The sequence below is a fragment of the Bidens hawaiensis genome, unplaced genomic scaffold, assembly GCF_021521415.1.
Source record: "Bidens hawaiensis isolate Kalapana, Puna unplaced genomic scaffold, B.hawaiensis_p1.1 tig00003290_1, whole genome shotgun sequence".
Classification (NCBI taxonomy): Eukaryota; Viridiplantae; Streptophyta; class Magnoliopsida; order Asterales; family Asteraceae; genus Bidens; species Bidens hawaiensis.
The window spans coordinates 153,622-175,520 of NW_027491182.1; the positions used below are offsets into that span (position 1 = coordinate 153,622).

Sequence of the window (21,899 nt, forward strand, 5' to 3'; positions counted from 1 at the left end):
GTCCAGTCAATATTGGAGAGTTTTGCAAAAAGTGGTGTAGTGATAAATAGCCCATAACTCTCATGCAATCATTACCTCTCTCTCCCACGGCCTCTCCTTCAAAGTTATATACATAACTTTAAAACCTATAACTTTAACCATAACTCTAAGGGGGATAGTGTAAGGGAGAGTTATGGGCCATAACTTTACTCATAACTCTCCCACTACACATGGTCTTATATTTAATAAGTGACCCACTTTTTTCTTACGTTATTAGACCACGCGTAATCAAAATTAGGCAAACTCGGGTATTTTGCGTCATGTGGCACTTAATCAGCTTTTGAGTATTTTACAAAAAAGTGGGTGTAGTGGGAAAATGCCTCTAAAATGCCCCCCCCCCCCTCCCCTCCCTAACTCTACCTCTCTCTCTCTCTCATAAACCCTCAAAATGTGGGCATCACCACGTTATGTACATAACTTTGCATCCCAAAATGTCATTCAAAAAGCCCGCAGGGGGGGGGGGTTTCCATGGCGTTTTGGCCTTAAAACTCCCCAAAAAGCCATCGACTACGGACGGTGTTAAAGGTTAGAGTGAGACATGGTACCGTTGATACGTAGTTATTTGAACTTGAAAAAACAACCAACTTTTGGCCGTGTCAATTAAAACTTTTACATAGGAGGAATTTGTTACATTTAAACTGCACACCATAACGTATGTTCTTTACATGAGCATTTGGAACATGGCTTCAAAGTATCAAAATTATATTATCGTGGGATCAGATCGCTCATAGTTTCAAAGTTCAAAGACATGGATTCACTTTGACGGGTTCTTTCTGCTTGCAAACAGTGCTTCAAATCCATCACCACATCGTTCATGGTTGGCCTTTTTATGGATTTGGGGGAAACACAAGCAATTGCTGTTTCTACCACTTTCTCGGCAGTATTGATGTCAAAACGACCATCTAATCTAGAATCAATTATAGTTTCAGCATTTCCTACTTCAAGTTGTGACTTAACCCATTGAACTATGTTAGCGCCCTCTGATATTACTCGCCGGCTTGTAATCAACTCTAGGAGTAGCACCCCAAAGCTATACACATCACTTTTCTCTGTCAACCTGGTGGTTGCGTGATACCTGCATTTTACATTTCAAGTAGAAGTGGTAAGCTGCTATTACCACATTTTGCTTTTAGTTAACTGTAAATTTGAAAAATGTTGACGAGAAAAACTCACTCAGGTTCAAGGTACCCAAGAGTGCCAGCCACTTTTATTGATGTTATATGAGTGGCGTCTTCTGTAGCAAAAGCTCTAGACAACCCAAAATCAGCTAGTTTTGCATGGAAGGCTTCATTCAACAATATGTTTGGAGGCTTCACATCTCTATGGACTATTGGTGGCCTACAACCATGATGCAGGTACGCTAGCCCTATAACATAGAGCAATACATTATAAATTTGTTATGGCAATTGATGCTTCAAAGCCCAATAGTACAAGCTAGCCTGTATTAAGTAGCCTAATTACTAACCATCTGCTGCATCACATCCAATTTGTAACCTTCTTTCCCAGCTCAAGACAGTTGGACTTCCATCTGATCAATCAAATGAAATGTAAAGCAATCTGCCCCATAGATACTACACTAGAATCTTGACAATATGACATGTAATAATTTAAACACATAAATATGCACTTAACAAAGAAAGAAAGGTTAAGTAAATCTAATTACCAAATAGATGATCTCCTAAGTTTCCATTAGCCATGAATTCATATATGATTCCCTTGTGGTTGCTATCATCGCAGTACCCAATGTAGGGGTATGGTACTAAACCCGGCTTACGACCTTAATTTATTATGTTTGGCTTATTTTATTATATGGACTAATACAATATTATTGGGATGAGGGGGTTTTGTGGAGGTAACCCTAACTGGGCTAGGGTACCATGATGGTGGCCATGAGGCTCCCTATATAAGGAGGTCTCCACCTCCTTATTAAGAGAGGTTCTGAATAAGAGCCACCACCATAACCATTTTTGTGTCTGTAAACAAGAGATCCTCGAGATTTCTTAGCAGTCACCTCCACACCCCCATATTTCCATGGCAGATCTTAAGCTACCGGAGAAGAAGATCGAGTCGTGGTTCGTTCATCTCGAAGACCGGGGAACATCGTCATGGATCAGGTCAGATTCATTTCATGTTTCTTCACCCAACAAGTGAAGTAATGTTTGTATGATGAATTTTGATGAGAAGCTTGACCTGTTAATGGAAATTTGTTTGCCATCAATGTTATGACTTAGGTTCATAAGTTTCAATCTTAGAAAGTAATATTGTTGCAAAAGAATTTGCTTCCATGTTAATTTAGTAAGTTTTTGTTTAAGCGTCATTGTTCATTTCTAGCTTATAGTTTATAATAACTAAATGCAAAGGGCAGTTTACAACTATCTTATTAGTACATTTGTAAAGGTTTTTGTAGCCTGTGCTCTCAACAAGAGCAACCTCTTTATCCTTTAAGACTAAGGTAAGGTTTGCATAATCTCAATGCTTATCAAGCTCTACCAATAGATTTTCTATGAGTGAGATTATGATGAGTTCTTTTGTGCGGGGTGCTCAAGGCCGGTTCAATGCTTCTAGGAGGCCTAAAATGAGATTTCAAATTAGGGCCATTTCTAACTAGTTAGGATGTAAAATATTAAGCAACCACAAATTGTTCTAATTCACATAAAATCATTCGTATATCACCTCTCAAACTCTCATGAAATCAATAGAGTTGCCTTTTTTATCATGAAAATTGTAATAAAACATACAGATAAGAACCAACTAAAAATTAGCCACTGAATTTGAAGTAATCAGTGGTCCTTATTTGTCCTATGCATCCTTCAATTGCAAGCCATAAGATTTATATTTAAATTAAGGTAGTTAAAATATATATATGACACGTGTAAGAAAAATCCAAGAAACCATAAAAATCCAACGTGAAAGTAATTAACATTTTGAAATCGAAAAACATACAAATCGACATGGTATCAAACTGAAATAGGGCCTAATAAAGTCAAGTTTATTATAAAAAAAATGGGCCCTAAAAATATGTAGTAGTAACTTCAGTTGTAATTATATTTATAAGTAGTGTTAATGTGTTATTATATAATCAAATCTACATTCTAATAAAGTAAAATAAATGTGTATACTTATCATGTTTTGGTTAATTCTTACAATTTTTTTCTCTCCAAAACTAATATACCCTAATATATGTAATAAATCAATAATGATTCACTTTCCTTTTACACTATATTTATATAAGATCTATATATTTATATAAATATAAATATTAACATATTATTTTACTATATATTTCAAAATACTTGGTAAATTTCAAAAATCAACAACAAATCATGTTTCTCAAATGAAAATTGTTTCGGGTTTTTTGTGAAACTTAAATTTGATTTTATGGGTCAAAAGTTGGCAAATAGATTGTTTGGTACAAGTTAAATGCATTTAGGTTAAAATTTGTAACATGTCAAAAATGAAAATTTTGAGTGTTAATAAAAGTTTAAGAATGCAAAATAGATTTATGATCAAATTTGTTATGGGTTCAAAGTGTTAACTTTAAAATGTCAAAAGCATGAAAGTTAAAAGTTTAAACATGATTCGGGTTTCAAATTTATCTTTAAGGGCATTTTTTGAAATAATCAAAAGGTTTGGGATTTGACAAACTGACTATTTTTCTCTCAACTATTAAAATATAAGAAAAGATTGCGAACACTTTCGACGTGCCACCCGCATGCCTATCAATGCTTTTAACTTTTATCAAATTTGAAATATTTATATCAACATTAATTTTTCCTTCAATGGTGATAAGAACGTTGTATGGGAAGCATGTCATGCAAAACTATACTCAAATGAATATTCAAAAAATTGAATGGGTTAACATGTTATTTTTTATGTTGTCATTATGACAAAGTCTAGAAGCTCTCTGAAATTATCAAAATCTTTTTCATGGTGTAGCTCAGAAAAACATAGCTCTTGAAGAACATCCATTGTTACAATTTAATGTTCTACTTTCCTTTTGATGGGTGGTAAATTGATAAATATATCAATAAAGGTAACGCTCCTTTTGTATTTAGGCTGAGTGGTTAAAACTACTATCGTATGAGAAGCTTTATTTCCGAAATTGGTTCATAACCAAAAGTTTTTCAATTATACATATATGATACCGAGAATGAATTTTTCAATAGAAAGAACCATTCTCAGGTACGTTTTTGCACAAGCATTTTTTTTATTAAGTTCATTTAAAAAAATCATTTTGTGATATAAATAAAATCAATTTATGTACACATTGTATAGATACAAGCATAGATGTAATACATTTTTTTTTCATATACGCTATGTAATTATTTTTTACTTATAATTTTATAATTTGAATTATCCTGTGTGTGACATGAGCTCTAAAACTAGTTATTATATAATCACATTATAGTTGTAATTACGCTACACTATAATTACACTATGTTGTATATATAATTAAGCTAGTTAATTATCTTGCTTAGTACGCTAATTTAATTTTTCTATCCTAAATATCTTTACCTCAGTTTGAAATTCTTTGTAACCTTGAGATGATGATTCTGAGAGCATCTTCACAGCAACTTGGTTATTCCCGACAGATCCACGGAACACACTTCCAAATCCTCGTCCAATTTCATTCTGGAAGTTGTTAGTAATACTCACCACTTCGGAATATGTAAACTTTTGTTTTCTGGGTATGAAAAGCTCCTCCATTTTGATCAAAGCTGCATTCATTAATTCAATTTAGCAAGTACTTTTCCATTTATAAGCGTATAGGTGATATGATTACAAGCTTAAGAATACTGTAACCTTTTCTTTTCATTTGTATAACTATCCGTACGATGATGGACAATACCACGATGCCTCCAATAATTGGTGCTAAAATAACAACTATTTTATTCTTCTTGTTGCTGCATGAACCCTTGAGACAAGAACTTTTATCTTCATCAATACCTTCTTCATCAGTACTGATTATGTAAATAAAAATGTTAGAACAAATGAGGTAAATGTTGATTTGCTTTTGCTTTATTTCTTGAAGTAACTATCAAACCTCAAGGATAACGATCCTTTCTTTGATTTTGCTAGAAGTTCTGCTGGAAGTGGTCGTGTGAAGTTGTTTCCCACTAAGTTACTACAAGGAAGACAATACAAGATTATTATGCTTTATGTAAAATCTTTTGATCCTAAAGCGACAACAGGTCGGGTGACTTACAGAACCTTCAAGTTTTCTAGTTGAGCAAGAAACTTAGGCACATTTCCTGTCAAGTTGTTGTAGGATAAGTCCCTGAAAAAGAAACAAAGAGAAATAAGCCGATTGTACAAGTGAACTTAATATGTTAAAGACTATACATAACAATAAATGAAAAAAGTTACAATGATTCTATCATTGTGAGATTGGCCAAAGCAGTAGCTATTTCTCCACTCAATCCCCTAGAAGAGAGGTTCCTGCATTAAACTTGTTTAAGTAATTAGTTAAGTTATATTAAAACGAAACAATATATTATTCAGTGGTGGTTGTGAAGTGGAATACATACAGGGAAACGATTCTAGCTGCCCTCGAAGCATCATAGTTGCAGTTAAGACCAGCCCAAACATCTTCCTGTGGAACACATGGATCTCCTTGCCAGTTCAATTTTGTTAACCCATAGGTTGACTTGGTACTCAAGATTGCAGCAGCTAATAATAACAATGAAGGTAACAGATGTGAGAAGACAATGATAATAGCATCAATTCGATCTCGTTATAATTTGTAAATGGATAGACCATGAAAACAGCATCAATTGTCGTAAAACATATATTACAACAAAAAAACATATTAGCTATCTCTACTTGTAGAGAATATATAGATATATACCATCTTGGTCATCTGTTTGGTTTTGCTGGAACTGCTTTAAATTATAAACCTCTACTGCATTTAAGATAGGAGGGAGGGTTGAGTTTGAGGTTCTAACTAGACGGATAAGCTCAAAGACAGATGAATTGGAAGATGAGTAAGTTTTTTTGGTGGTGATGTTAGTTGATGGAGAAAACCTTCCAGTCCAGACATGGTTAATATAAATGTCGAATTCTCGCTTCTGATTGCTTTGTAGCGTTTCAACTTCAGCAAAGTGAAGGTAGACGATAAGCTCATAGTTGTCCTTAACCGTCACAGTATAGTTTAGTTGAAGTATAGAGTTGTTATCTTTAGGTAACATGGCAGTGCTCATGACCTTTAATGGTACTTGTTCTTCACTAAAAGGTTTTAAAGAAACTTTATCAGAAGTGTGTACTGATTTGTTCACCGAATAATAATTCCATATTCTGTCATATTTGTCATCTTTGTACCTGTTTTAGAATATAAGAAATAAATAGTGATCAGAAAGATTAGAATTATATACTAATAACTTTTAAGAAATTTTATTATGCTGACCTGATTATTTCATTTGTAGCTAGACTATACCGCGCCTGCAGGATCAATGATAGAGATTGATATTCCTCATACATGGTGATATTCAAAAGCCTTAATTCTAATGCTGTAATAAAAGGATCTCCCTGATCTGTGTTAACAAGGCAAACATATATGTAATCTGATGAGGCGATGTGTATCAACTCATGGATAGACTGTCGAGTAACTGTAGCCCAATAATCTGCTCCTATATAAAGATCAAACTGTGGGGGTTTGCCTCTAGATTCATCGTAATAAAAAATCGCCCTTATCAAATACCTATTATTCTTCCCTGTCTGGGGTCTGAGAGTGTAGCAGTTTCTTTTATTTTCTGGAAAGCTTCTAATAGTGTTGAGCAGACGTAGGCTATTGTTTTGATTAGCGTTTATGTCTTGACTCACACCAGCATCTATGAAGCCATCGTCTGAAACATAATTTATGCCCGTGCTGTCTTCAGTGTAACTTGACCCTTGCGGGATTCCGCAATCTATGCTAATGAAGCCTGCTAAGAAAGGGTTGGTAAATGAAAACATCATTCAAGACACATGATAAACAAGTGATTCTTATAGTACCTGATTGATCGTCTTGAGCATAAATCATTGCAGCTGCACGAAGAACTAGAATAGGAAAGAAAATTCTCAACACTTTCATTGCTACTGATAACTTAATTTGTGAGCGTATGCGTCTCCCTCGCATTCCTTCCCTCCACCGCTAAATATAGCAAGGTTTGACCGTACTTGATTTTAGTCAAATATTAAACATGTTACAGAAACAGACATCATGACCTTGATTTTACCAAAATAGACATGCTTAGGTGTGTATAAGGAAGGTGTTATTTGTGAATAGTATTGATACTTGTAATTAATGTTTGTACAAGAGATTGGGTTACATACATTACCCATATTTATATAATACAGGTTTGGTTTAAATATATAAAGGCTATTGACCCGTGTTTGACACGGATGAAAATATAGAAATCGTCTAACAAACATTTATAATTTTAAATAACAAGATAATTTGTAGTATATTTTTGGGGATGACAAAATGATATTTATTGCGTACGTAACTTAAATACACAAATAAATATAATGTAAAATCATTTAAACATGAAAAAACCTATAAAAACATATATATTTCCCAAATAAATATTGTAAACTGCAAACACATAGAGGGTCTTTGGGATTTCTTATTTTTACATCCTTATGACTTATGAAAAAATCATAAGTTACAACCTTGTGACTTATGAAACTTTTCCTCACATATTAAGCAAACCTAAACATCTTTTTAACTTTTTAATAAGTTATGAGTCTTGGAGGCAAAAATAAGGAATCCCGAACAACCCCATAATATAGAACTTAAGGACTTAATATAAAAAATTATATTGTCAAAAAGATAACTGAAACTTATCATGTCGGTCGTCCTTACAAAGCATCATGTCAAAAAATACGTATACGTTATATAAGTTCCAACCAAATCGATCAATTTAAACCATGATCATGAGCAAGTACATAAATATTACAAATTCAGAAGAATTGCGCGAAGGGGCCATGGTAACACAGAGGATGCAAGCGTTATCTGTAATGATTGGACGTAAAGCGTCATTTTCCAACTCGATCCAATCCATTCATTCGTAGAGTTATTTACTCAATCGCAGACATTTCTGGACAAACATTTTAACTTTTACCATGTTAATAGTTCCACATTATTGGCTGATAGAGAATCAAAGTGAATTTTCAGGAAAACCGTTGAAATTTTTTAGTCTCTCCACCGACCGGAACACTTAGCGGAGTTTTTAGAAATAGGTTAATAGATAAAGATACATGTACTTGATGAAATTATAATGTAATTGGATTTAGGCGAATTGGTTAAATATTTATAATGGACCCGAAAAATATTGTCGATTATACCAAGGAAAGTAAACTAATACGGTGTTAAAATCTGTAGAAAATAATATATTTCTAAATATTCATAACTTCTAAACAATATACTTTAAAATTTTAATAGTTAGTATTCATCACATTCACTAAAATAAACATAATAATTTAATTGAATTTAGGTTGGTGGCATTATTATATCTTATGTTACACTTTTATTTATTATATGCTAATAAAAACAACCAAAGATGGATTTCAACATTAAGCGTAAAAATGTAATAAGGGCGGGTAAAGACCGTCACCTACAACAAAACTGTAATCTAATACCTTGATATTTCTATTAAAATAATATTCGAATTCTCCGAAACTTCATGTTGACTTATCGCAAGTGATTAACCTAAAACTATGTAAAAGCATGCTGCAAAAAAAATATATATTTTAGTTTTTTTTAATTGATTTACTTATGAATGGGACGATTTTGATTTTGGCAATTGTGCATGAAACCAAAGCAGGCTCGTAACCGAAGTAACCTACATGACCCGACCCAAGCTTAAATTGAATGAGCTAATTTTGGCGGATTTAAAAACAATAATAGTAATAGATATTTTATTTTGGCCCATCAACATGATACCAAAATCGGCCGCTCATTAGTAAACTGGTTGAAGTTGACACTTTTACTCAAAACATGATGACCACATTGAAAGAGTCATCCATTATATCTATACTTAAGACCTTAAGGTAGTGTTTGTTATGGAGGAAATGGGTTAAACCATTTAAATTATGTAAGTGGTAACTTATAAAAATAAAAAAAGTAGCGTATTACATTAAATAAAGACGAATTTAATTTACACTTATAATTTACAAAATTATAAACAAATCATAAATCTTTAAATGTTTCCTTAACGAATACATTACAAAATGAATGGAACAACATAACGTACCTGGATATTGGGATTGTTTTGATGACCTAGTGGATTAGCACAAAACATATGATTCAAAACGAACTAATGTTTAAATGAGTGTATTGCATTTATAACATGATGGAGCTTATAAAATATAATGGAATTATTTTAAAATGAATTTCAATAGTTACAGTAAAAATGAAAAGTATATTTCGTGATTTTTTAACTTAATTAAAAAAAAATAAAGACAACATGTCCAATTAAAACGTACGTAATCAAAAGGTTTCCTTAAAAAAATTAATTTAGAAAAAAACAATGCAAGTTAGGAAATAAGTTACAAGTTAAATTTACAAGTAATAGTAATAAGTCAATTATCAATAAATAAAAATGGATATGCATTGTAATTTATTTTTGAATTATTTAATTGTGAAGAAAATTTAAAAATGCTTGATATATATGAAATTAATAGGGATGAACCTATCAGAAAAGGTCATTTATCCAAAATCCCAATTTCTTTAATAGTATATTTAGATTAGATGTCTTCTAAAATTAGGAAGTCATAGAAAGGGTGATTGAACTCAAACTAGCGGATTAGAACTGTCTCGTCGAACTCTATGATATTAGATTTTAGGTTTTCGCTTTTCTAGCTTATAGATTTTAGAATTTTTTTTTTCTATGATCATTGAGTGTTTTTATTTATCCTTTTTTTTAATTGTATATTTTAATCTTTAACACCATGTTATATTTTGTGATCTATTATGTGTTTAGACCCTTCCTATATTTAAAGACAACTTAGCCCTATATAATACTATTTTTAATATTTGTGTTAATTACATTGTATCTAACAGTCATACTAGTTTGTTATGATTGTGAGTATTTTATGTTTGTTTGTATTGAGGTTTTACTTCTATGAGGATAATATCTTTGGTTGGCATGGTTGGATTATTGTATGTCACATGGTTTATGTGTTTTCTTTTTTCAATTTTAAATAATTTAAAAATAGAAAAAACCGTTTTAATCATTTTTAGACAGAGGAATTAGGCAATTGGAACAACCAAAAAACTACCTAAAAGGAATTTTACCAATGACCTGTAAGTTAGATCAACTACTTGATTTCTATAGGAAAATATTTAAGATGTAAAACACGCAAACAAAAATAAATATCAATTACTCAAATTCACAAATACTTGATTGGTCAGAGTATTCACGTGTTTCTGCTTTTTGTTTTTCATTTAAGAAAAATTGGATTTAGATAATCCTAGATATGGACGGTTAGTAAATAACAGTTCAAACTAACGAGTTGCCTACTAGCGGTCCCATCGTTTAACATATTTGTTCATAACGAGGCACTACTGACAGAAGCTTAACTCTGTTAGTCTCCGGTTGCTGGAAAATTCAACACAAACACCACCACCAGAACTTGAACATCACCAGTGACCACCACCACCTACGACAACCACCACGTGAACTGCACCACCAACAACCCCAACTTACTCACCACCAACCAACCACCACCACCACCGTCGTCGTAAACCTTCAGGTGTTAGGGATTTGCCTGATTCTCAACGATCATACCGATGAGCATTCTCTAACCTCGTCTTCAGAGCCCTAAGTGGTTGGATGCTCGTCGGATTTGCGGCCCTCTTTTTCTACCGCTGCGACTCTAACAGTGGTTCTAGGGTTCCAGCGACCTCTATAATTTGGGATTTTACTAGAAAAATGTTCCTAACTGTCCGATATAATTGTACAAATAGGTTTGGAAGAAAACGTTGAGTTAACTGGAAAAAAAAGAGTTTTGCGGCCAAAAATATTTTTCCGGCAACCGGCGACTGACAGCGTTATAATTATGTTAGTCGCGGATCATTGGGAGTAAATATGTTAAAAGATGTAATAAAAACTTAAATTAAAAGAGGTAGTGGCGCAGCTTGTTGCCCGCTTGCCTTCTTTCTCGATGTAATAAAAAATCTTAAATTAAAAGATTGGACCGTCAGTAGCCAACTCGTTAGTTGAAACTGTTATTTGTTAATAGCCAATAATTAGGATTATTTAAATTTTAATTATCTCTAGTTGCTAAAGAGACCAACCAACCCCAGAACAATATTTGCATTGGTTAGTCTCGAGGTTTTGCTTCCTTTTTTTTTTTTTTTTTTTTTTCGGTAATGGTTATAGACTTGTAGATTAAGCTAGGGTTTCGTGATTTGGTTTGTTAGGCTGATGTAGTTGGATGACTCTGTGCTACATACTTTTTATGTGTTTTCTAATTTTTAAAATTTTAAAGGTAGAGAAAGATGGTTTGTTCAGTTTTGGCATAGGGAAGAGGCATGTGGGACGACTAATTACTCTTGTCAATTTGAAATTTTGTCAAGTCCGGTGGCCTCTTTGAAAATGATATCTAATGACAATCCCATTTTTGCACAATAAATACTCACTATCTGACAATAAAATTAGAACCAGAATAATTGTATATACGAGACTAAATCAATACAACAAATTTTTTCATAAATAAATACTTTATTAATGGACGTTCAACTTTCAATCAATCAAACTAATAAACTGAAAAACTACATCTACTAGACGATCTTAAGTTCTTAACCAATAACCTATACAAAAGATCAAACGCTTGATGTCTAATAAGAAACAATCTGACACGTATGTATTACATGCATGAAAACCAAAATAAATATCAATTAGTGAAAATATGCAAATTGTTATACTTGATTCTTGTTTAGGCACTGTATACATGTAACCCCCACCAACACATTTTGAGCAAATTTGTTGTCGATGAGATAAAAATCATCTTATGTCGCTTCTCAACCCCTAGGGCCGGCCTGTTGGCTTTTCCAGCCTTCACAGTGGCTTAAATAGGTGAAATAAGTGTTTTTTTTTGTTTTCTTTTTTTTTTTGCGTCTAGATGACGTATAATCGTTGCGCATTAAGTGTGCCACAGATTGTAGGCGATTCATGAGGGATAGTTATAACCCCATATTTGGATGTGTGTTACTGAAACACCCAAAATTCATATATTATGGCTCCCGTATTTCATTTTCAATCAAGATAGGTTCGTTTGAAGTTATGACGCACCCTTTCCTATTGACTCATTTTGTTCATTTAATGCCTCGAGCTCCGGGTTTTCATTGGAAATCCTATTTCTGATGTCTTCATGCTTTCCATTTCTTGAGTGATGAAAACTCGCTCTGACACACTTCAAGAGTCTCGTTTAAGCTTCCATCACCTGTTGGTTCAGGCACCAAATATAACACACATGCATGTAACGTGGAAGATGAATTTGCAGAGAGTGAAAGGAAAAGCTTCTTGTGTATTTGATAATCAAAAGAAAGGGGTACAAAAGAAAACAAAATAATACAAATCCTATCTAACTATACTATTAAAAGAAAACTTATTGTCCACATGACATTCAAGTGGGCCTTCACATAAGATGCCAACTAAATGGCATGTTAGCTATTTGCAATTAGATCCTTACTACTAACTACTATCTAATATTTTAAATCAGAAATAAATTATTGCATTACATAGACTGTTTTCTAATTTTGTAACCTGCGACTCGTTTCCAATAGTCAAACCAATTAACAACAATCTCTTGGTAAAATTTTGAAAAATAAATTAAATCCAATACCTCATGTTTGAAACTAAAGATGTTTTTAACCCTAGTTACATGATAATTATGTTAGATTCCTTGATTTAACACGTATAAATCTTCAATCATAAAACCAAAATAAGATCCCTTTTCTTCAATTAATAAATTCGTCTTTTAATATTTTTAGACTATCTAAGATTTGAATATTTTTAAATTAGTCTGAAAACCTTGACTGCTATTTATCTCACAAAACCTGCTTATAATTAATTTTTTTTTTGGTATGATTTTGGGTATTTATAAGTTGACTGTAATATATTTTATGACAATTACTTCACGGTTCACACTGCTACTATGTCATTAATAGTATTCAAAATAATTGAATATTTTTAATTATATCAAAATCTAAATTGGTGTTATATAAAAATAATTGACATATTTACAGTGGAATAAAAATGGAATGATTAACCAGCAAAATCTATGTTATAATTAATAGATAATTAATTATTGATTTTATTTATCAAGTACTCAAATATATTAGGAAACCTAAGAATTTAAATTAAATTTTTTAATAATTATTTTAAATTGAAAAATAGCAATAATATGGGTTGAATTTTTCAAATTAAAAAGTATATATTTCAAGAAATTTGTTATATATTTTTATCATTTTAATTTTTAGTTTGAATTAGATTGACAATGAATTCAAAATTTATTTTTAATTTTTATTTTAAAGAAATATAAATATCAATAACTGAGAAAAAATATTAACTAACTAATTTTAACTTTTTATAATTTAGTAAATTGTTAAAAAGATCCATTTTTTTACTTTATAAACAAGTTTTTATAATAATTATTATTATGTAATACATGCAAGAAGTGTGTATAGTTATGTAAAGATACATGAAATGTTGTTCAACATTTACTTTAAATTACGACAATGATATTTAAGCGTACATCATTGACGTTGTTATTCGTATTTCGCTATTGTTTTTTTTATTATTAATAGTAAAATTTGATATGTATTGTTAGAGTTGTTCCATTCGATTTCAGCTTAACAACAATGCAACTATTAAACAATCTATAATTAAAAACTGATTTTCATAATTTTTTTTAATTTTAATCTTTATATTCTGTTATTCTCATCTCTAAGATTATAATTTACTCAACTCATCATTTACTGAGACTTTATTACATCTATGGTCTGAAAGAATCTAATTAAATTATTAAAGCAACGCAAGTTGTTCACATGGCATTTAACTAGGCACTCCACATAGAATACCAAGTAGATGTCATGCCACTATTTCCTATTATATTATGACATATGACCTGTTTTCCTATTATAACCCATAACTCGTAAGACTTTATAAAATTTTGAAAAAAATATATCATTGTGTGATATGGGTTTCGAACCCATGACCTCATGTTTCAAACCAAAAATGTGCTTACCAACTCCACTATAATGGTAATTGTGCTTGGTTTCTTGACATAACATATATAAATGTGATTTCTGTTCAAGTATAAAACCAAAATTATTTATAATTGTTAACATTTTCATAATTCACAATATGACATTGTCTTCACATATCTCTTTAACACAACCATTTAAAATTGTTATATCGTTTCTCTCTTTATTTTAAAATATAATATATTTTTTATTTATTTTCTTTTACAGCAAAACCTTAGTCTTTGTAAATTTAATTTTTAAATCTGTGACAAATATTATTTTTATACACACAATCTATCTATTATAATAAAAGACTACTATTTTTGCCACTTGTCAATCTTATAGCCCTCCTCATCCTTTCTCAATAGATTTCACTATATGGTCCTTATATTTTAAGTAATTTCAATATATGAATTCAAGTTTATTTTTATAAATGTAAATCCTAACCGATTCACTCATTAACATTAATGGTGAACTAAAAAAAATAAGAAAATATAAAATTTGAAGTTACAGGCCTGGCTTAGCTTACTAGTGCACACCACGTTAAAACCCAACTCGGCAAGGGGCGCAGGTTCGAATCCCACTGGTCCGGTTTTTATATATCTTTTATTTATTTTTTTTCTTGATTATAAAAGCTATATTTTCTTATTTATATTAAAACCCTATTTTGTTTACACTCGTTTGAACGAACCGGGCCTCAATAAATTTCTTAAATAATTTTTCATATACCCTATTATCTATTATTACAATTAGAATTGAGCCATACACGTGTTATATCATTAGCATCCCACGTAGCAAATTTATCAAACCAAATGCTTTTCCAATTTTCGATCACTTTCAACCACCGGCGTCTTCTTCATGTTTTAATTACTCAACCGTCGTATCGTTTCTTCTTTCTCCGATAACCACCTTTCAACCGTCATAACCGAATAACCGCCACCCCTCCCAAACTATATATACAAACATCCATTCTGCTCTTCTACTTTCAATCAAATTTACAACGCTGGTGGTGACCACAACCAAATTTTCTTCGCTCCCCGTCTGCACCAAAGCACTCGGCGTCTAGCCACGTTTTTGGTAAAATTATTACCATAAAAAACCTTTAAAATTACCACATGTGGTTGAACATAACACAACAACGGATGGCGATGTACGTTTGGTTGAACTCAGCTATCGCTTTGTTTCTCTGATAACCGCAGTAAAACTGTAATAACCGATAGCGTCCACCACCGCCATCCTATAAATACATCATTAAACCTAAAATTTCTGGTTGACCGCCTCCAACTTTTGCCATCCCTTGATAATTCAGCCTGTATGCAATCACATTGTGATTTGTGAGTGTAAATGGCGGTGACAGCAAGATTAACCCGACACGACACTAAAGCCTTCGAACCATCGTTACTCTAAAATCCGGTTCCGTTTGCTTTATAAACAATTATTCATGAAAAGGCCCTTGATAGGCATCACATGGCACTCCGAACCGAAACGTTTTAATTAATTAAATATTTTATTACCGCATGTGTATGATTTTGTAATGTATATAGATAGTTATTTTTATTGTCATATATAAAACCAACATTTTTCTCAAATCATAGTATTATGCTGTTAACCCAAATTTTCATGAGGAAACTAATTGTATCATTGCATTGCAGTTTTTTCAAATTGTTTATGCAAACGACATATCTTCATGGTTATCTTAAACATATATCAAGTAATACCAAAACTTCGTTTTTTGTCATCTGTTTAAACATATAAAGTTACAGAGGGTAACGATACCGTAAGGAAAGAAATTTCTGCAGCAATGCGGCGGGTTAATTTTGCCTCATTAGCCAACATTGAAAACCTTAAGAAAAGAAAACTTATATTATAAAGTAGGATATAACTTTGGTTACCGACAAAATTTGTTTTATTTTCATAAATTGTATTAATACGCAGTGATTTGAGTGTGATACCCAAGTATTACAAAAACAAAAATAATGTTGGTAGCCTACATAAATAATACCGTCGCAACGCGCGGATTACATTGCTAATATGTGTGTGTATAGGGGATGGTTCAGGAGAGAAATGAAATTAGAGTGAGAAGTGTGACAAATTAATCTTGGCCATTGATTGTGTTTGATCTATGGTCATTAATTAAAATGGCGAAGTTGAAATATTTAAGTCTTATATTTAATTGATTTTAAAACAAAAGGGTAGTTTAGTATTTTATTGTGCAAGAGTTATTTAGGAAACTTTCCTCTCTTAATTGGATTCCCAAAACTACTGTAAATTACTTTGTGTTACATTGCTGAAGATCCACCTAAACATGAATAAGGTCAAGCTTTTATATATACAGATTGTCTCCGTATATATAAAGGATGTATACAGATGATACTTTTGTGTATTATATATGTAATGATTAATGTTGTGTAGGGAAATTAGGATATGAAGGATATAATGTGTGGTGTGTAGGCTACATGTTTGTTATTTGTTTATTTGTTACGTATGATGTCAAATTGTCTCTCTCTATATATACAGTTGACACACACACACATATATATATATGGTGCTACTGTGTAGTATGTGATGATTGTTATGTAGGCTAATTATGTTATGAAGGATATAATGTGTGTTGTGTAGGATTCTTATTGTTGTATGACATATGTGTTGTGTTGGATACCATGTTTACATTCGTATTGTTTATGTTGTTTTGGTGTAGGAAGAATGTTAAATATTTTTAGGTATAGGAAGAATGCTTAATTTAAGGACAATATGACGAGGAAGGTTATGCTATTAGGCATCAACATGAAAAGCTAAAAGTCTAAAACATAATCCTACACAAGTGTTAGTAAAGCCAATAATCCTACACAAATGTGTAAGCCGACTGCGTAGGTACTAAACATAATTTTACTTATAGGAATAGGGATATATATATATTTTATGTGTAGAGATCCATATGACTAATTGTAGAAAACATAAATTAGTTGTGTAGGTATAAGTTAGTTGACTGTGCTTTATATAATAACATTGTTTATGGTATCTTGTGTATGTAGGCTATTTACTTTCTTATGTAGGCAATAACTCTAAAACCGTGTGCCAACGATTTATAATTTATAATGTGTAGGGAAGCTTATTTGCTGTGTAGGATGTCGTGTTTATAGTTATGATGCTTATTAGTTTGTTGAATATGTATTTTGTTACGCAGAATGTCATATTAAAGTGTATGAAGAATACTACGTTTGTTTTGGAGGACATATATGAAGGCATTCAAGGGAAAAATAAATTGGGATTGCAATAATTGGCTTCGGAATTTTGGTCGAAAGATTTCACAGACAAAAATATTGAATTTAAATATGGTATTATTATTATGTAGCAAATATGATTTAAAGATAATAATAATGTGGTTATGCTAAGTTACTATATTTGTGATTACTTACCAAAAATGAAAGTTTTAGTATGTTACTAATCTACCCTTATAATTAAATAAATCAAAAAAAAAAGAAAAAAACTTGATTGGTTAAAGCCACTTCTCACATTTCTCACACTAAGATCACTTCTCTCTTGAACTTAAGCCTATATATATATACCTCTACTTTTATACCTAACTAATAATAAAATAATAATAATAATAAATATGTTACTTATCTTTCTAAATGAAACCTCGTTAAATTATCACACAATACGTCTTCATAGATAAGTCGGTATTTATATAAATGTTTTTTTAATAAACAAATATGACCTTTCTTTATTATTATTATTATTATTATTATTATTATTATTTTGAATAATTAAAATTAATAAATCTAATTACTCCTTTATCAACATTATATGAAATATAACTAATACGCTAACGACCCCAAATCCGTTATAAACCCATCTTCTTGTGACTTGTTCGTTTATTTCGTATAAGTATTTATTTTATTTACGCTTTAATAATTAGGACAAATTGTCGGGAATTCTCACGGGACCAACTAGTTTGCTATAATCTTTACCGTCTTCTTGTACCGAATTCCTCATTCCAAGTGAGTTCTTCGTAACCCCATTTGAACGCTTTATAATATTTTGGGTGTAGCATGTCACAACTTTTTCTTTTGTTAGTTATGCGCTTGTTTACAAACCGATTCACTTATATCGTACATGTTAATGTTATTCGTGCATATTGTTTATGATTATACGTGAACTTGCTTGCAACGTGTTTATTGTTTTATGGTGGAAGTTACGCAAACGCAAACGCAAACGCATACACATAGTGGGAGGGTCCAACGGGATGTAATCGCGCCCTCTAACGTTACGACTTCGGTTGTTTACGTAAGGTGGTTCTCATTCCCTGACTTCAACGGCTTCGGCTAAATGAACAGGAGGACGACACTATTTGATTTCATTTACTTTACGCTTGAATATTTATTGCATGACGATCGTTAAATCGCGAGTTTTTATATATATGTATACATAAAAACTTATGAAAACTCACCAACTTAAATGCTGACAAAATATATTATTTTCAATGTGCTACAGGCTAAATCAACGGTGTGCTAAGGGCGAAGATCATTAATATACCTTAGGATATTTGAAATAAAGAACTTATTGACTTTTTCGATGAAGTTTTATGTTTTCTTTTATTTATGAACAATGTGTGTACTTTAAATGATATGAAATGAATTAAATATAATTATTGTCTCTTTAATAGCGTTACGAGCCTATTAGTGATCTGAACGTTACATCCAGGCGTACTCCGCTTAAAGCCGGGATGTTACATGAATGTTTTATTTGAAATAAATCAAACATCAAAATTTTGTTTTCAACTTAAATTTATAGTGCATAATGTATCAAAAACTTAATAAAAAAAGTTATAAATAAAAATTAGTATATGAAACAATTGAATTTTCGTATTATATATAATAATTTTATATTTTTATTATATTTTTCACCCGTGTGGAATACGGGCTCTAACCTAGTCTAACTATATTATTAAAGCAACACACGTTGTCCACGTGACATTTAACTAGCCACTCTACATAGGATGCCAAGTAGATGTCATGTCACTATTTCCTATTATATTATGACCCATGACCCGTTTTTCTATTAAACCCATGACTCGTATGTCTTTATAAAATTTTGAAGAATATATCATTGTGTGATACAGGTTTCGAACCCAAGACCTCATGTTTCAAACCAAATGTGCTTACCGACTCCACTAAAATGGTAATTGTGTTTGATTTCTTGACTTAACATTTATAAATGTGATTTCTGTTCAAGTATAAAACCAAAATTATTTATAATTGTTAAAATTTTCATAATTCACAATATAAAATTGTTTTCCCATATCTCTTTAACACAACCATTTAAGATTGTTCATCGTTTCTCTCTTTATTTTAAAATATAATATATTTTTATTTATTTTCTTTTACAGAAAAACCTTAGTATTTGTAAATTTAACTTTTAAAGCCGGGATGTTACATGAATGTTTTATTTGAAATAAATCAAACATCAAAATTTTGTTTTTAACTTAAATTTATAGTGCATAATGTATCAAAAACTTAATAAAAAAAGTTATAAATAAAAATTAGTATATGAAACAATTGAATTTTCGTATTATATATAATAATTTTATATTTTTATTATATTTTTCACCCGTGTGGAATACGGGCTCTAACCTAGTCTAACTATATTATTAAAGCAACACACGTTGTCCACGTGACATTTAACTAGCCACTCCACATAGGATGCCAAGTAGATGTCATGTCACTATTTCCTATTATATTATGACCCATGACCCGTTTTTCTATTAAACCCATGACTCGTATGTCTTTATAAAATTTTGAAGAATATATCATTGTGTGATACAGGTTTCGAACCCAAGACCTCATGTTTCAAACCAAATATGCTTACCGACTCCACTAAAATGGTAATTGTGTTTGATTTCTTGACTTAACATTTATAAATGTGATTTCTGTTCAAGTATAAAACCAAAATTATTTATAATTGTTAAAATTTTCATAATTCACAATATAAAATTGTTTTCCCATATCTCTTTAACACAACCATTTAAGATTGTTCATCGTTTCTCTCTTTATTTTAAAATATAATATATTTTTATTTATTTTCTTTTACAGAAAAACCTTAGTATTTGTAAATTTAACTTTTAAATCTGTGACAAATATTATTTTTATACACACAATATTTAATATAACAATATCGGTATGAATGTTTTATTTGAAATAAATCAAACACCAAGATTTTGTTTTCAACTTAAAATTATAGTGCATAATATATCAAAAACTTAATAAAAAAAGCCATAAATAAAAATTATTATATGAAACAATTGAATTTACGAATTACATATAATAATTTTATATTTTTATTATATTTTTCACTCGTGTGGAACACGGGCTTTAACCTAGTGTACTATTAAAGCAAAACCATTCTTACACATGTAATTCAACTATAGTAGCTAACTAGGATGCCAACTAATACTATTATTATTTATAGAAGTACTGACAAAATTACAAATGTAACTTTAAATGTTGTATTAAAAGAGTTTTTTTAGAGATGTGTGAATCGTAAAATTGTGTTAATCGTTATTTATATCTTACGAATCCATAAGGTATATTATTACGTATTTTGTTGTGTTTTTTAACCACTAGTGTAATACACGGGCTATATCCTAGTTATATGTTATATTGTAAGTTATTTATCTCATTTTGTTAAATACAAAATTCCTCTTAAAGAAAAACAATAATTACTCGTTTACGCATTTTATTTTCACCATATGTCAATGGAGCATCCAAGACAGTCCCATGCTTAATGAGATCGACGTACTCAACAACGATAATGTTATTAAGGTTCAAGTCACAATAGCTTCGTCTGTTTAGGATCGTAGGATTCCCACTGAATACTTCTCCATTAGAATGGCGCTCATATAGATGAAATGATAATGTTCATAATTTTAGTTTTTTTTTTTATTATAATTTTTTTACACGATGATTTGCAACTGTTAAATAAATGCCAAAAAAAGAAGTATGGCATGCCTTTTGAGTTTTATTATATGTTTTTGTTGGTGCAGCCCAAACGAAATCGCAGAGCGTAAAAATGAGGAATAGATAGTTCTAAATCGGGAATGAGTATTAGGCTTTTGACAAAATTGCTTTACTTCAATATATTGACTTTGATTTTGTGGTGATTTTAACTTTATTCTTTATAGGTATGAAAATTTATAATACATTTATTTCTATTTTGGTGATTGTGTAAGAAACAAAACTTTTTGGATGTAAATTTTTTTTTTGGCATATAACATACAACTTTATCATATAACTTCATCAAATGATGTAGTTTTATTAATATATATATTTTTTGTTTTATGGTTTAAGTTAGAAAGATGTTTTAAGTTGTTATTTTACTATGTTTGTGTTTGTATGTTTTTTTAAACAACAATATAATACCTTTTAATTAATGTAAAATTATCCGTTCCTATAAATATGACATTTACAATTAACTAAAATGTATAACAAACACACACACACACATATATATATAGAGAGAGGGAGAGGATCAAGAGAAAACTCACCTTTAAAGAGAAAACTAAAAAACTCCTAAAAAGTTATTTTTAATTAAAAATAAAAAAATATTTCAAAATTCTGTTTTAGCCATTATT

At 30.8% G+C, this 21,899-nt stretch overlaps 1 protein-coding gene across 1 annotated transcript; it reads right to left on the reverse strand.

Moving 5' to 3' along the window:
• Positions 1-744: 744 nt before the first annotated feature.
• LOC143623101 (LRR receptor-like serine/threonine-protein kinase IOS1) lies at positions 745-7,239 on the reverse strand. Its single transcript, XM_077094082.1, has 15 exons — positions 7,218-7,239; positions 7,030-7,062; positions 6,443-6,959; positions 5,888-6,357; positions 5,568-5,709; positions 5,407-5,478; positions 5,246-5,317; positions 5,084-5,164; positions 4,837-5,000; positions 4,555-4,757; positions 2,185-2,229; positions 1,703-1,808; positions 1,505-1,567; positions 1,213-1,405; positions 745-1,114 (listed from the first exon to the last, which is right to left on the reverse strand). The coding sequence occupies exons 1-15, from the start codon at positions 7,237-7,239 to the stop codon at positions 745-747; spliced, it is 2,553 nt and encodes an 850-aa protein (XP_076950197.1).
• Between the last annotated feature and the right edge of the window lie 14,660 nt (positions 7,240-21,899).